We start from the raw sequence: 16,345 nt of genomic DNA on the forward strand, positions 1-16,345 counted from the left end.
CACTGACCGAAAAGGTGTAGGCGGAAGCCAAGGCTTATATAGCCTACCCTTTTTATATTTCAATGTCAAACAAAACAATTACATTAACATAATATAATACAATATAACATGACATGACAGATAGATACTGTAAACATAACAAAACAAAACCAGAAGTTCCTTTCATTTGAAGTCCTTTATTATAATAATAATGATTTATATCTATCTATTACCTTGGATTTATACATTCTTTTGAATTTACTATATGAGCTGCACATTTTTAGTTTATTATCTAAGTTGTTCCAGAGGGATACCCCCTTAACAGATATACATCTACTTTTTATGTTTGTTCTTGTCATAACCTTTTGGAACATACAAATACCTCTTAAATTATAGTGACTCTCTCTGAGACCAAATAGTTCCTGAATGCAGTGTGGAAGTAGATTATTGTTAGCCTTGTACATTATAATTAGAGTGTTTAGGTCAACCAGATCTTCTAGTTTTAGAGTGTGCAAGTTAATGAACAGTGGGTTTGTTGGTTCAAAATAGTCTTTCTGGTTCACAATTCGTATGGCTTTTTTCTGAAGCAAGAAGATTTTACCAATATTAGTTTTATATGTGTTCCCCCATACTTCTACACAGTAGTTAATGTATGGAAGCACGAGGAAGCAGTACAGTATATATAGAGATAACTTTGTTATCTTCAGGTGTGGTTTCCAGTTCAGTTTGTTATCAATTGTGATGCCAAGAAATTTATTTTCATACACCCGTTTCAGCATTGTTAACTTTAATTTTTAATTTTTTAGTATAGTTAATTCGTGTTCTATTGTGTTCAGGAGCAGTTCTGGATCTTTTCCCGAACAGTAGAGGCTGGTGTCGTCGACAAACAGGACACATTTCAAAACACAGGACACATCACAGATATCATTTATATATAGGCTAGAATATACAGTTTAGGGCCCAGCACAGGACCCTGGGGGACTCCATATGTTACTTTTTGCAGGTTAGAATCAACATTATTCATGTGTACGTATTGGTGTCTGTCGCTAAGGTAACTTTTCAACCACTCTAGGGCAATTCCCCTCATGGCGTATCTTTCCAATTTTTTTAGGAGTATAGTGTGGTCAACGGTGTCGAAGGCCTTCTTTAAGTCAATAAAGACCCCCACCGTAAATTCCTTGTTGTCCATTGCAGTAGATATCTGCTCCACTAGCTCCATTACTGCCATCGAAGTGGACCTGGTCGATTTGAACCCATACTGTTGGTTACTGAGTAGATGGTGTTTATCTATAAACTTGTCTAGTCTTTCCACAAACAGTTTTTCTAATATTTTAGAAAATTATGAGAGCAGAGAGATAGGTCAGTAATTAGTAAACATGTATCTGTCTCCACTTTTGAAGACAGGGATTACTTTGTCTATTTTCATTTTATGGGGAAAGATGCCTGCTTGAAATGATTGGCTATCATTGGTGCGCTGGCTTACAGCCACGCACAAAAAGCAAGTCCAAGCCACACACACCCCGGGCCCAGCGGGCAGGTCTAGACACAACAACGACCCCCCGCAGTGACCACCTCCACACCAACACAACAATGCCAGTTTCAATCGGCAGAAAGCCGTTCAAAACAAGTCAATATAACGACAACAAAAACATTTAGGCTACCGCTGGTTCGACTGATGCGCTGTCAAGCTAGGAGCCCTGGGTTCCGTGTGTGGGTGTGGGATCAATAATTCAATCATCCATTTACTCCACGTCATTATTGTGGCTTGTCCAGTCCTTCTGTGGCTCCAATCCATCCCGGTTTGTTTATTTTTTGCTGACAATTGCAGGCATCACTGCTCCAAAGTAGCCTACTGCGTTTTGTAAATTTACTGCAGGTAAAAACAAACGGTGAAATGGTAGGCTATCACAAAAACTAGCGTTCCAAGAGAATTAATCAGCGACAGTGGTGTCAAAGTGGTCAGCAAAGAGGACTTCCCCAGCCATCCCTTCATTCACCCGAATCCAACAGGTGAACAGTTGATTGTCCCCCATCCGGCGACAGCTGAAGGGGGGGGGGGGACTTTAGGTTGGCTGGTGTCACGTCGTGAGTGAGTGAGTGAGTGAGTGAGTGAGTGAGTGAGTGAGTGAGTGAGTGAGTGAGTGAGTCTGTAAGTCCCCCGTAGTACCAGAATCCACCACAAAAGGGGCGCCTTTCCAATGCCATTGACAAGTACATTTAGATTTTTACATCAAAAACTATGCTTGATGTCTCAGTAGTCTCAAACAAGTTTACTCGGGAAACCATGTACTTTCTACATCCGCAGAGAGAGCTTGAGGTGTTTAGTAGAGCTATATGTCTGTATTTCAACATTCATTATAGGACTTTAGACCATGCAGGTGCATGGACTTGTTTGCCCACTAGATGGAGACGTTATTGTACTCTTATTCACTCTACCATGGTTTGTACAGAGCTTACTTTGGTCAATCATTGATACACATGATGTGACATTAGTAGCACTAGATATGTCTGGACTTGTTGACTATTAAAACAGCGAATGTCCGTCATTGCTTTCTACACAAAAACCTGTAAGTGTCTCAGTGTAGGCACAGTCCATTCCAGCCAGGGGCCTTTTTAGCTTGACCAGCTTCCATCCACATGAACTGGTTAGAGCTCACATAGTAGTACTCGTTGTAAGTTGTTTTTTTTCATTGCCAGTACATTATGATTTGAACACTGAAACTAGTATGCTATGTATTTCAGTAAAAGTATAGTCTCTTCTACTGAGTGACACTTCTACTTTTCAAAGAAAGAAGCTAGTGCTTCCACTCGGAGCTGCCTGTGTGTTTGTTTTGGGGGGTATTGCTGCATTCTTCTGGTATTCCACTATGCGCCGGCTAGTGGAAGCCGGGGAATTATACTAGCTTAGTCTCTGTGGTGCTCCGTGGTGATCGTGGGCCGAAACATCTCCGAAGGGCCATCCAGCGGTCCCTCCGGTCACCATGGAGGCAGAGACACTAGGCTGTATCTCCTTCGGACTCCACGAAGCGATGGCCTGTGGAGGCCAGGGACTATAATGTACAGCAGTCCCCCTGTGGCGCTCTTTGACGGTCTTAGTGGGCTGAGTTACCTCTGAGCGTCTTCCCGATCGTGGCCCACTCTGATCGTCATAGAGGCAGGTTGGCTAGATGCCGTTCCCTCTTTTCTGGCCCGGCACTCTGGGCCAAGCGGGCCAGTGGGGGGGAACATCTAGATTGCCGCTTTCCACATGCGTGGAAGGCAGGGGCCCCCCCGAACAGATCACACCGCCAAAATTCATATGCATAAAAAATGTATATGCTGTATATATTGTTGCATGCTAATAAATTGGTCAATTTTGACTAAAATTTCGACTGAAATTGATTTGCATTTGATTGTGGGAATAAGTATTTGATCTCCTAGCAAAACAGTCCTCAGTGGAGAAACTCTTGTTGGCAAGCACAGAGGTCAGACGCTTCTTGGAGTTGGTCACCAGGTTTGCACAAATCTCAGGAGGGATTTTGGTCCACTGTATTGATGAAACAATCTAAATTCCTCTGAGCCCCAAATTGCTTCCAATGAGCAGGCTGGCACCTTGCATAGCAGCTGCTGCCATTGGTGTGTGAGTGTATGTGTGAATGAGAGGCCATTGTAAAGCGCTTTGTATTAAAGTGCTATATAAGTGCAGTCAATTTACTAGCCTCAAACTTTGTCTGGAACAAACTGTGTTTGGAACATGAACCTCCACTTAAATGTTTTATTTGGCTGTCTATATTGCACAAACATGAGATTGAATACATCTTTTCATGGAATATTACAAACTATCATCTGATAAGTTCAAGGTCAGCCCTTGCTCAGTTTGTGATGTATTGGTTACATTAGGAAACCCTGGAGGCCATATAGACTAATGGACATCGAATTGGAAATGTGTCTATATGCACAGTGCCCATGGAGCCATTGTGGACTACTTATCGATCTACTATCTAAAACTGACATTTTAGCTCCTGAGCGCCGAGTCCAAGTGAATGGGCGGCTTTGTTTGGGTCTTTGGTTGGCTCTGTGGTGCCCCCCTCGGGTCGGAGCAGGGAGGGGGGCACACCCCTGTCCAAATCCAGCGCAATTTCCATCAGCTGTAAATTAGGGGGGCTCTATGGAAGAAAGGTTGGGAACCACTGGTCTAGGCGAGCGATAACGTCATAACGTTAGATTTGGGTGGAGGGAGTGCCTCTTGTGGTGCTGCCAGCCAGCAACACATGATGGAGCTATGGAGTGACAATGCGACAATCCCTAATATAGGTGCTGCTGGCCTTCCGGACCCAGCCCAAAAAGGAAAACAGATAGCCAAATACAAAAATCATTGTTTATTGGCCAATATCATAGTAAACTTTCACTCTTTACTGTCAAACTGGGAAAGCAGGTATGCTGTTGCCATCTAATATGTAACAATTGATTTTTTGGAATAAAAAGTAGTCAACAAATATAATTTCATTTGTCTGACTGTTCTGCTTCAAATTTTACTATTGCTCATAGTATTTCAGGAATACACTGTGAGAAGTTTACACAAAGATGTTACACTACACACTATAGCACCGATATTTAAAGACAAGCATGACATTTTGCAAGAGTGAAAATACGTTGTCTACTTCCTGCTTCAATTGATCACAATCTTACATGTTACATCTTATCTTACAGTACACCTTACATAATAATAAGCTAGGCCTACTGATTGCTCCAACAGGTATGAGAACTAATTATATTATCAGTACATCATTTTAAGGACACACACAACACACTTAACTATCAAAACTGCATTGCAAGCAAAAATATCCCATCTTGGGCCAAATACATAAATGACCCTTCGTTACAATACTGTTATCAGGAGATCAGGACTTAATTGTACAGATCATAGCCTACTCTTTTCATGAACACAACATGATGTGCTGTAAGAATCAAGAAAGAAGTGAAAAGCACTAGGGTATAATGTAGCATTACTGTAGCATGTGTCATGGATTCACAGTATGCCTACACATAGCACTGGGCAGATACTTTCATCTGGAGTCAGATCTGGAGTCAGATAGGCTCTTGAAGCTGATGTACAGGGAGCTGACCACGGTGGCATCCTCATGAATGGACTCCTTTGTGTCTGACTGTCTGGCACACAGAATTTCCACCAGCCTCCTAGGGAGCTTTCCACTGAAGAGCAGGTAGATGCAGGGATTTGCACAGCTGTTCAAACTTGCCAACAGCATCAGGATGGTGAAAGTTGCCGCTGAAATCAGATGTGAAAGCACATACTGTAATATAAAGAAAAGTGAAGGTGTTTGTAATGTTGGTATGGCATTTTAATTGTTCAATTTTAGGAATATTTCTCTCTTAAACATTCGTAATTTTCATGAAACAGTTTAATCAGTTGTAAAATAAAAAATTAAAAGTAGAGGGCTACAAATTCATTCTTACATTCTTAGGCTACTTACTTTCGGTTGGTGCCTCAGCATCCCAAACGGACCACAGCTGGACGGTGAAGAACGGCGTCCAACAGATAACATAGGCAAGGACAATCACCACGGTCATCTTGACGGTCTTGATCCTTGCCTTGGATACCCCAGCAATGCTACTAGCCCTTGAGGGCAATGGTATAGTGACAGTTTCTCCACCTTGGTGAGTTTTCATGTGAAAGTTCATACAAACAGCGCGGCAAATGCGCACCTGGCAAACGGTAACAGTTAAAATGGGTAAGATAAATATCACAAGGGTGGTCCAAGTAACGTAAGCTTTAAGTCCCCACGGTTTGATGAAATCAGCCCAGCAGTCGTAAACACCAGGCGCAATTTGTACCCGGGAAAAGATGAACACTTGAGGGAGGCTTCCGATGAGGGATATGCACCATGCGACGCATACAGGGACATTCCAACGGGATCTGCGTCTTTGGAAAGTGACCATTGGGTTGCATATGGCTTGGTAGCGGTCCACTGTCATCGCAACAATCATGTACGTGGATGCAAACATGCCAACGACCTGAAGGTACTTCACCAGACGACACATAATGTCAGGACCGATAAATCTATCCGTTATGTCCCACATCAGCTGTGGACACACTTGGAAAAATGTGACGACCAAGTCTGCCAAGCATAGGTGAAAAACAAAGACGCGCATCCTCGACAGCTGTTTCCTATCTTTCCAAAGCACCATCAACAGTCCAAAGTTTAGGATTGCAGCACTGAGAAATATAACACTTAAAAGAGTTATTTCAATTTGAGCTAGTCGGTCGTCACGGGGCTGATCCTCGTTCATCTCTGTTTCCAAACTAAAATTACTAATATTAAGACTTAACCAAGACATTGTCTACTAAGAGTCACGTTTTACGATAATAAAATAAAGATTGAAATCCAGAAAAAAACAAAAAACAGATCCTTGGTCCACGAGTCGTTAGGCTAATGCATTTGACCTCCTACCTGACCTAAAATATAGGTTCTTAATAAGGAAGCTCAATCCAATTGATGCACAAACCTGCGTTACTCGCGAGTGTAGGTAGGCTACTGTATCATCACATGAGCACAAAGGTAAAAGTTAAGAGAAGTTGGGCTGAAAAATCAGCAGCCAGGGATTTATACCTTCGAGTCTCTGCAGATGGGAGGAGCTAGAAACACACGGACTGGTATGTATTTATGTATTTATTCTGAGAGCAAATAAACAAAACACAAGCATCTTCTCCATTTGTTGAGTCATGTACGAAAATGAAAATATTTTGAATCCAAGCATGCCAATCTGTCATAGACTCAGCACAACCTCCTCCGAGACATTTAAAACACTGTGAATTCCCCGTCATCTTCAGTTGTTCATCTTCACCATTGTTTCTCACCAGAGTACATACCAATTTATACACTTTTCTGTTTTTCTCTTTTTGATTAACTCCAAATGAGTTAATAACACCACATTGCTGGGAAGATGAATATAGAAATGGCAGAGATCTACAATGCCACAGATGCTGAAACCAAAAGCTTCTGATGATTACAACTTTTGTTTTTTTCATAGAGAAGCAGCTGCATCACTATAATATAATATCCAGACTCTTTAAGAGCCATATTGGGAGAATTCCATTTTTGCCAGGGCAGTAAATGTTAAGTCTTTGTGAGTGGGCCCTGTCTGATTGACATATTCATACCTCTGTCTTGGTTAATTGAGAGGGGTGGGTGAGCCTGAGGGAGCATCACCTACTAGCTATGTTATCCCAGTTACTGTTTCTGTGGATGACGGTCTGCATCTGACCCCTCCGGCCCCCATAGTTCCTGACCGCTCATGACTTGTTGACATAACTAAGCAGCTCCTCTTTGTCCATCTGGTAGCGATGATTCTTCCATACATCTCGGAGGTTCTGTAAGATCATGCCTATCTCCTTGCCTGAGGTGATGCCCATCTTCCTCAGGTCATGCCCACTGACGGGGAAGCGGGGGATGGACCATCTGCTGAGCTCTGCCAGGAGCTTTCCTTCTCCCTGGTACTTGAGCAGCTCACACAATTTACTCTGGGCATCCACCTCCCGGCTCTGAGAGAGAAGATGCAGTCAAATTAAGTCCTTTAGGGGCAGGGGATTCATAAAATGTCATGCTGTCCATAGTGGCTGACTACTGAAAGTGAATGAATGCAAACCTAATTATCTAGAGGGTTTATTTTATTTATCTAGCTAGTTACTAATAATATAATGGTATTATCTTCTCTCTGGATTTTCAATGGTTGTGATAGTGTTTGCTTATGGCAAATACTTGAAAAGATATGAATATTGGAGAAAGGACACCACACGCCCAAATTGAGAAGGCACTTATTCCACTTACATCGATGATGAAGTCAGTGAAAGGTTTCAGGCTGTCGGGCTCATCTTGACATTTGTGGAGATCATGTCTGTGTTTGACCAGGAAGAGACCGAGATTCTTCTCTTCCCTGGAGACCTTCAGCCTCAAATCCATCTTTTCCACCTCCTCTGAGGTGCGGAACAATGCTGTAAGGACAGTCATCGGCTTGGGAGACATGCCGGTTGAATTCTGCCAGACCCTCTTCATCTCCTCCACACTGCCCCCTGGAGGCATACCTGGGAAAAGGCGGTACAATAGAACAGAGTTGAATACCACTCTTTGCTTAAATTGATGTGAAGTGAAATTAAACTGGCAGTTGTTGGATCATACAGTAATGTTGCTAACACTCCTAAGCTGTAACAATATTCTACAAAGCTGTAACATGTAATTCTTTGGGGAGATGGTTTTATTTGAAATTTGGCCCTGTATAAAACACCTATAAAGCTGTGACACTATACTCTGGGGCTGTAAAACAATGCTTTGGGATGGTTTTATTAAATGTTTGGCCCTGTATCTCACCTATATACTGAGCAAGGCCCAGCTCATACATGACCTCCAGTAGATGGGCAGCGTGGGTGCCCACCATCATCTTCTTCAGCTCCACCCAGATGCGCTCCCCAGATATGGCTGCCAGCCCACAGGCATTTTTCTTGATAGCCTTCAGGGTGTCAGGGTCATGTTCACCTGGCCGCTCTGCCACCCGACCATAAAATCTGGGGGCATTGTTAGGGGGGAGGGTGAAGAGGAGGGACACAACATAGATTTATAATCACATCCCTTTTATCTCCTTGCCAAAACACACTGCTGTGCACCTACAAAGTTATATTCCCTGGAGACCGTCCCAAGAGCTGCAGATGGCCAGGTCCTGTCAGTGACGGTCCCATCATGTGCTGACGACTCAATATTACCTGAAATACCGTAGTATCCTCAGGTAGTCTTCCTGAATCCTTTGCTCAGCACTACCAACAAACCGAACTTTTCGGTTCTTGAGGTCTTCATACCCTTGGAAGTAATCGTACAGGGTTCCATCCAGCCCTGGAAGGACGATATAAAAGTCATCAGACGAACATACTTTTTAATGAGTACTTAAGTTTAGTGATAAAATATGTGAAAAGGTTAATTCTACAAGCACTACGACCGGGCTGTACCCAGAAACATAGAGTTGATGGTGAGATCTCTGCGTTCAGCATCTTTGTGCCAGTCAGTAGTGAACTCCACCTCAGCATGACGACCATCTGTCTGGACATCTACTCTTAGTGTGGTCACCTCAAAGTTCTCATCGTGCAGCTAGAACGTTAACAGATGTATATTAGAAACATTTTACACAACTAGCATATAGGTAGCAGTCAAAACTATGTAGGCCTACTGTACCATATGGTCCCCTTATCACTCTACATTAGGACATTACGTGAAAGTCAGAAATTAATGATACAGTAAGAGACATAGCAAGGTTGGGGACCGAGAGGATAGTCACTACGATGCGTAGAACAAACATATCCAAGATCTGTTGTTGCAGAGAATTCTAGTGTAAATCTAGTGACACAGCATCAGTGGGTGAGTGACTTCTTACCCTGGCAGTGATGGTCCCATGCTTCTCCCCTTTGTTGTTGATCATCCTGATCCCTGCTGCCTGGAACAAACCCTTCATCTCCTCCGGAGTGGCTGTGGTGGCAAAGTCCACATCCTCAGGCCGCTTGCCGGACAAGAGGTCTCGCACTGCACCCCCTGCTATTCTCAGCTCGAACTGGTTCTTCTGAAAAAGCTCTATGAAAGAAGACATACACACAGGTCAAGGTGACAGACAGGACAACAAAACGCGGTTGCCATGATTTCTGAAATTGTAAACACTGTACATTGTCATTGTACAATTGACCCTAGCTATCTAGCTAATTCTTAGATAACATGTAACCTAAATATCAAACATATCTGTGTTTACAATCACTTGATAGAGCCTTGCTTGATAGAGCAGAACTGATTTTACCTGCTATTCTATTCAGTCCATCTGTGAATAAGGACTTGAACTCTTTAGTCTTTAGCTGCATGGTGAAGAGACTTCTGTAGCTCCAAGTGAGACTCACTCTGCCAATCAAAACTGGATTCAGAAGTTTACGCCACATCTATCGACATAAAAAGAGTTTATTCATACAACGCCGTTCCACATCAGACATAGTCACAGTAGCTAGCTGCGCATACCAAATCACTTGGTTGTTAGTTTAGATTCAGGTCTGACGTTAGCAACATAACAGCTAGCTATAGTTGATATCAGTGGGTAAACGAATGCATGCTGCAGGTTTAAAACATGTGTAACGATTTGCTACACATGGCGAATATACTTGTATTGGATTATACACTCAAATCACTGCCATGTCAACTGACCTGCGAAGAAATGTTTCGGATTATTCGTATTTTAGCCCTACTAGCAAGCAGATATCCATGCTCGGTTGTCTCATTCAGCGTTTCAGGAAGTGCGTTCAATAGCACGTGGTTTTACTGACCAGTGAGGGTATGAAACGACATGTCGAAGGCGGGGTTTGATCTAATTTCAGAACAGAATTTTTCACCTGTAACTGTACTTTGTTACAGCTAGATACTTGTAATGTAGACGTTCTGCTCCTGTTAGTTTAATGCATCTGATTATTTTATGTAATCTCCTCAGATATTTGAGAGAGGTGAACTGAATCGCCATGCTACCCTCTCTTATTAAAAACTGCCACTCGTCCGCCGATTAAATGTTTAATAAACAAAGATCACAGTAAAACTGTAACAATGTGAGATAAAACGTTATTTTTACTTTGAGATAAAACGATATCATTACTATTTAAATGATCGTGTGAGTTGAATATATATAGCCTACTTATCGCCAGCTGTTCATCTGAACTATCGCGAGACACCAGAGTCGGCTGATCTTCCGCCTTCTACTTGTCTGTGAAAATCGCAACCTACAGTGTATGAAATGGCAGTTGCAAAAGTAGAACTTACACCTCTGAGACCCTGGGACGATTTCTTCCCGGGTTCTGAACGCTTCGCAAAACCAGATGCAAGAGATTTAGCTAAATGGAACAATCGGGTTGTCAGCAACTTGCTGTATTATCAGACCAACTATTTGGCGATGGCCATCATTGTTTTCCTCGTAGTGGGGTGAGTAGGCTATTGCAGCTGACCATGACACACGGAGGTCTACTGTACTGTTACTGAAACTGATGATGTTCTATGTTCGTATAGAGAGACTCTAAACCACAAGCAATCAGGCTAAGGACTACAGGACTGCATTGGATGTAGTCAGCATCAGAAATGTAAACGGCCTACCATTCCATATGTTTGCTCATCTTTCATGGAAAATGTCCATCTTTCAGCTGTTTTAAAGAACCCTTTAGTGTAAGATTGTAATTTACCTGCATGGTTGGTAGAGTGTAGCCACCAGACTTAGTTAGGGCATAAAGACACAACAGGATGTGGTGAGTGAACGGGGTTAAATGTGACTCAGAAAGACTCATCTGGTATCCTATTCCGTGTCCTATGATACATTTAGAAATAAATAGCCAATATCATATTTTATTTTGCACCAGGGTAGAATACATTATTGGAGTTGTATAGTTATCTTGTGTTTTTCAATTGCATATCTTATTCCAGGAAAAGGTGGAAACCACTGGCATTTGGTTATAAACATTTGGTATATTAATTATGAAAAAAGCTGATCCTGAGGTTTTTCTTCTGACCTCTAGACTGTGACGAATCCTTCATGGTTGTTATGATAGTTCTTAATCCAAAAAACAGGTCCTTAATCCCTGTTCATCTGTCAGGTGCTGTTGCAGATAACAATGACATAACACTCCGAGCGACAGCTGTCCATATGGCTCTGTGTGAGTGGAAAGTTCACTATTGAACTTTCCACACACCGCCCCACATAATGGGCAGCTGTGGCTCAGTGGTAGAGCGGGTCGTCCAATGATCAAAGGAGCGGCGGTTCGAATCCCGGCTGCTCCGGTCCACAAGTCGAAGTGTCCTTGTGCAAGACACTGAACCCCAAATTGCTCCCAATGAGCAGGCTAGCACCTTGCATGGCAGCTGCCGCCATTGGTGTGTGAATGGGTGAATGAGAGGCCATTGTAAAGCACTTTGGATAAAAGCACTATATAAGTGCAGTCCATTAACCATACTGAATGTTAGACTAGGACAACATCCATGAGTCTTTATGACTTAAATAAAAGCAACACAAACAAGGTATTTTTTATTTATTTATTACTATATAGCCAGACATGTCCATTACCTGAGTTATAATATTATGTCACCATTATATTATATTTTCACTTTCATATACCTTGTCAAAGGCACATTAATCAGATTATGGAAAAGCAATTACTATGTTGTTGTACTGACAATATATGCCCACAAGGTGGTGCCTATGACCATAGGAAAGACAAGCCGCTCTCTCCAGGTAGTACCCCGTCAAGTTCTGTGTGTTCTTTTGCAGGTTCCTGAATCCTATAGGGATGTTCATGGGGATGGTGGTGGTGTCACTGGTCTTCTTGGGCTCTGTGTGGGCTGGAGAGAACAAGGCTATGATCAAGAACTTAAAGAGGCAGAATCCGTCCCTTTTTGTCATTGCTGTGATGGTAGTCAGCTACTTCCTCATGTCTCTCTTCGGGGGAGTCATGGTGTTCATATCGGGAATCACCTTTCCTCTTTTATGTAAGTTTGAGATATTTGTATGAAATACAGTACGTTTAAGGCAAAAGTATGTAATTAGACCAATCTACAGTATCACAATGTTGATTAACATAACTGTTTTCTAAATGGAAGAGGATTGAGGAAGTACTACATTCCAGTGTGTGAAGAGGTTTCATGAAAATTAAGGACCATGTCCCTTACATGTGTCTGTTATATTGTTTCAGTGATCTTTGCACATGCCTCACTTCGCCTTCGCAACATGAAGAATAAACTGGAGAACAAGATTGAGGGGGCAGGGTTGAAGAAATCCCCCATGGGCATTCTTCTGGAGGCACTGGGTCAGCAGGAGGAGGGCCTGCAGAAGATCCAGACCTTCCTGGAGAGCAAAATAAACGAGTGATGGAGACAATGGAAAGCAATGATTGACTGGAAGCATCTCAGTTTGATAACGCACTTGATAAAGTATATTGACTATGATGATTGTGAAGAGAGCAACTGCCGAGTTGGTTGAACCAGTGAAATGGCCTATTTATAGTTTTACCTCAGGATGCTTATTACTCCACCCTAAACTTGTCGGGGCACTTCTCAAGTAGTGATTTTGGCATCTGAATACTGTCTCACAATTTTGCTATGCAATGTTTCGAAATACCTGTAAATGTGTCCTCCCTTCGGAATGTATTCATTGTGGGTGTAGTTGAGGGAACAATGTGACTTCCATATCGGAAATCACTTTAGTATTTTGTGAAATTTCAGAGTCTGACAGTGGTTAAATGAACTGACAATTACCTCACAAATTGTGTGGTACAGTGTTGTCTACTCTGAAATGTATTTACAATGTATGGAAACGTCGTAGCTGACTTTAAAATGCTGATATTTGGAAAGCAGAATGTCTGGTGCTTTTCTAGTTCAGCCTAACCTACTACGAATCTATTTATAGTGTTGAAATCGGTTTGATTCAACAAAGGATCCAAAGATGGTAAATCAATATTTAATATATCTTTATTAAGAAAAAAACCTGTCAGTTATGCTTATGAATAAACTGAAGTTGTGAAACAACTTTGTTTGGTTTTTCAGTGCTTACCAAATAAAAAAATATTTCCAGAGTATTCTGGGGCAAGCTAGTGTCAGATGTGCCCTTGAGTACAATATGTTTACCCTCACAAAATGTACAGGTTTTCTTAACCGCAACATTGAATAGAAAGCAATCCTGCATTGTTCTATGCAAATAAAATAACCAAATAAAAGAGCTAAGTGATTCTTTGTGTCTATTTGTATCAAATAGATTTATGGCTTTAATATGCTGGCAGTCAAAATTACACTAAATAGTCTCTGTGCAAATGTTTGAGTAAAGACTTCAAAAGAGGGTAAGATCTTAACCTATGTCCATCAGTATTCATCCTGCACCTCAAAGTCTTTTATGTCCAGTGTCCCTCAGGGTGATGGATAGGGTAACTGTGCACTCCTCTCCACTCAATGGTAATCAATGGGCTGCAGTAGATTATAGTGTAGAGCTGAATGCTGCACAGTGATTGAGTAGATTCATCTGCAGTCACTCACCCCAAAACTTTTCTAGTTTGCATTGTCAGCTACTTTGGCCTCGTAAAACTGTGTATTAAAACAATCATTACATATGTTGAGACGATGCCTGGCAGAGAACTATGCCTTTCTACATAAATAATCTTGCCAATGGTGTGGTGTGTGTACTCTGACAGTGAGAGATAGATGATACTGTTGACCTGTCCCTGCTGAGGTGGTGTGTGAAGGGCTATCCAGTCTGTCCTCTCCCAGCCCTGCAGAGGTATGGTATTTTTCTAATGTTCTTCTCATTGTGCAACCTGTTATATCAGCACGCACAAGCCCTTCTGGCCATTAGCACAAGTAATGTCAAGTCTGTGGGAGCACAGTGGAGGCCCTTGTTCTCACTCCTCTGCAGCTGTTGTGATCCTCAGAAACGCCTGTCTGTTGTGTGCTGCTCACTCAACAGGCGTGTGTCTTTGGTGTAGCCTATAGGTGTAGCCTACCGCCTGAGCAGACATGACATATAGAGCCGTGTAAAGCTGACAAGCATTTCATAGAGAAAACAGATGTGTTGCACCCCAAAAGACCTTGTATTCAATCTAGATTCTGTATATTACTACCTACCTTTAGTAGGCCAATCACAGATCTCTACATCATTGCTTTAATAACTAATAAGGTGTACACTGTAGTTTGGCAAAACATTCAGTTGTGTTCTCATGTGTAATATTGTACATTTCAATGACAACATCTGTCTCTCGTTTGCACTGTTTGGACAAGCCATTGGCATGCAATGGGAGAAATGTAGCAAGTTGCAACATTCATCTCGATCCAAGCACAATACAACACGAGCTGGCTGTGCATTGATCCACCTCGCCTCTGGGGACACTCCTCCTCCCTGAGAGGCTTTGGGTTAGCTAAGCTGGTTAGCTAGCCCCATCACTCACAAACAATCTGTCAATTGGCAGATCTGAGCTCCAGGATCTCTCTGGTAAAGCTGCTCTCCATGTGGAGGACAACTGAGCAGCACATTTACAGATGACCCATCGGACCAGCGAGAGTTTGCTCCGTCCCCGGGAGAACATGTCGGCCTGCTGGAGGAGCTTCTGCTCTCTATGGCTCTCCAGTCTGTCTTCATGGAAAGACATGAATTCTCCATAAACAATGGGCCTGACTGCACATGAGTGGGCTGGTGATCTAGCTACACCCCCCCCACTTCCTTTCACACTGTGTCTAAAGTATTGCTCCCGAGCAGAGGTAGCATCGGCTCATCTAGGAAGCAAGGGCTATTATCATGATTTACAGTTGGTTTAACTTGAGCTGGGTTGGCAGCAGCGCTGTCTAGCTGTTCCTGTTGGACAGGACACATATCTTTTCTTGAAATCGGGGGAGTGTGTTTGTGGTGAGTCTAGGGGAGAGCACTATCGGGTGTCCCATTCGGCTGGGCCAGACCCTCCTGATATCTGTGTGTAGCTGGTGTCAAGGGCCAAGAGAGACAAGGGGAGGCAGCTGCAGCCAAACATCTCCTTCTCTTTCTTCTCTCTCCCTCCCTCTCTCACTGCCAGGGGTAAACGCAAGGAGCTGGACCCCCGACCTTCCCAGAGTTCACTTGAGTTAATTAGCATAACGCTCCAAGGAGGGATGTAGGTGAGCAGAGCTAGTGAGCCGTAACTTCAATAGGAGGTCAGAATGGTAGGATACACTTCCAAGTGCTGAGAAATGTGTAGGGAAGGAGTGAGAGAAGGAGGTGAAGGGTCATAGGCTGCTCTACGGAGATAGGATCACATGCTCAATACATGGGTTCCTATGGAGCAGGTCTGTAAACATTTGCTTGTCATTCACAAGAAGAGACAGAGGAGGATATTGGCCAGGCAGGGTGTGCCAGGTTTTTCCAAGACTGGTTTGTCGGGTTCAGAGCACAAACTGAAAACCAGCTTGACTACACAGCTGTGAAAAGGAGCATAGAACCAAACTATACTATATCTTTGAGTGAAACATTTGAGTTCTGTAGCCACATATTACATAACATATTGTATTACACTACAATATAGTGTAGTACCCTAGGCATGTCACACAATACTATAGTCTGATAAATACACATATCAAGGTCAATCCTTTATTCGTTTCATTCTATAAAGTAGCCACTAGCTGGTCAACAGTGTAGATAGATGCAGAATGAATGATCATTCATCGTAAGGAGAGCCAAGCCAAAGCCCATCATCTGCCACTTCTAACCGATCTCTTGTGAACTATTAGAGTACACAGAGCTTAAGGTCATTGTATTATTGTCTTGAGTTTCTTAATTTCTTAAGTGAAGTAAAAGGCATAATATTTTCGGC

At 42.5% G+C, this 16,345-nt stretch overlaps 3 protein-coding genes across 3 annotated transcripts; 1 reads left to right on the plus strand and 2 right to left on the minus strand.

The window, feature by feature from the left end:
- Nucleotides 1–5,024: 5,024 nt before the first annotated feature.
- On the minus strand, nucleotides 5,025–6,315 carry avpr2b.1 (arginine vasopressin receptor 2b, tandem duplicate, 1; the record flags this gene model as incomplete). Its single annotated transcript, XM_084440997.1, has 2 exons — nucleotides 5,025–5,245; nucleotides 5,451–6,315. 2 exons carry the CDS (start codon nucleotides 6,313–6,315, stop codon nucleotides 5,025–5,027), a joined length of 1,086 nt encoding a protein of 361 aa, XP_084297123.1.
- Nucleotides 6,316–6,652: 337 nt separating this feature from the next.
- trnt1 (tRNA nucleotidyl transferase, CCA-adding, 1) lies at nucleotides 6,653–10,273 on the minus strand. The gene is made up of 8 exons (XM_084440846.1): nucleotides 10,200–10,273; nucleotides 9,805–9,940; nucleotides 9,394–9,587; nucleotides 8,972–9,110; nucleotides 8,732–8,858; nucleotides 8,343–8,536; nucleotides 7,806–8,059; nucleotides 6,653–7,519 (listed from the first exon to the last, which is right to left on the minus strand). Exons 2-8 carry the CDS (start codon nucleotides 9,938–9,940, stop codon nucleotides 7,271–7,273), a joined length of 1,293 nt encoding a protein of 430 aa, XP_084296972.1. The 5' UTR covers nucleotides 10,200–10,273; the 3' UTR covers nucleotides 6,653–7,270.
- A 503-nt stretch (nucleotides 10,274–10,776) lies between these two features.
- On the plus strand, nucleotides 10,777–13,639 carry arl6ip5a (ADP-ribosylation factor-like 6 interacting protein 5a; the record flags this gene model as incomplete). Its single annotated transcript, XM_084440694.1, has 3 exons — nucleotides 10,777–10,961; nucleotides 12,295–12,512; nucleotides 12,716–13,639. 3 exons carry the CDS (start codon nucleotides 10,777–10,779, stop codon nucleotides 12,889–12,891), a joined length of 579 nt encoding a protein of 192 aa, XP_084296820.1. The 3' UTR covers nucleotides 12,892–13,639.
- Nucleotides 13,640–16,345: the final 2,706 nt, after the last annotated feature.

The sequence above is a fragment of the Borostomias antarcticus genome (assembly GCF_949987555.1).
Source record: "Borostomias antarcticus genome assembly, chromosome: 7".
Lineage (NCBI taxonomy): Eukaryota > Metazoa > Chordata > Actinopteri > Stomiiformes > Stomiidae > Borostomias > Borostomias antarcticus.

What these genes read in the sequence shown, in the direction of transcription:
- trnt1 (XM_084440846.1), bottom strand. Translation starts at nt 9,940, where the DNA reads ATGTGGCGTAAACTTCTGAATCCAGTTTTGATTGGCAGAGTGAGTCTC. An exon ending in CATCAACTCTATGTTTCTGG is followed by an intron (nt 8,859 to 8,971) that starts GTACAGCCCGGT and finishes TCGTCCTTCCAG; the next exon opens with GGCTGGATGGAACCCTGTAC. An exon ending in TCACTGACTTCATCATCGAT is followed by an intron (nt 7,520 to 7,805) that starts GTAAGTGGAATA and finishes CTTCTCTCTCAG; the next exon opens with AGCCGGGAGGTGGATGCCCA.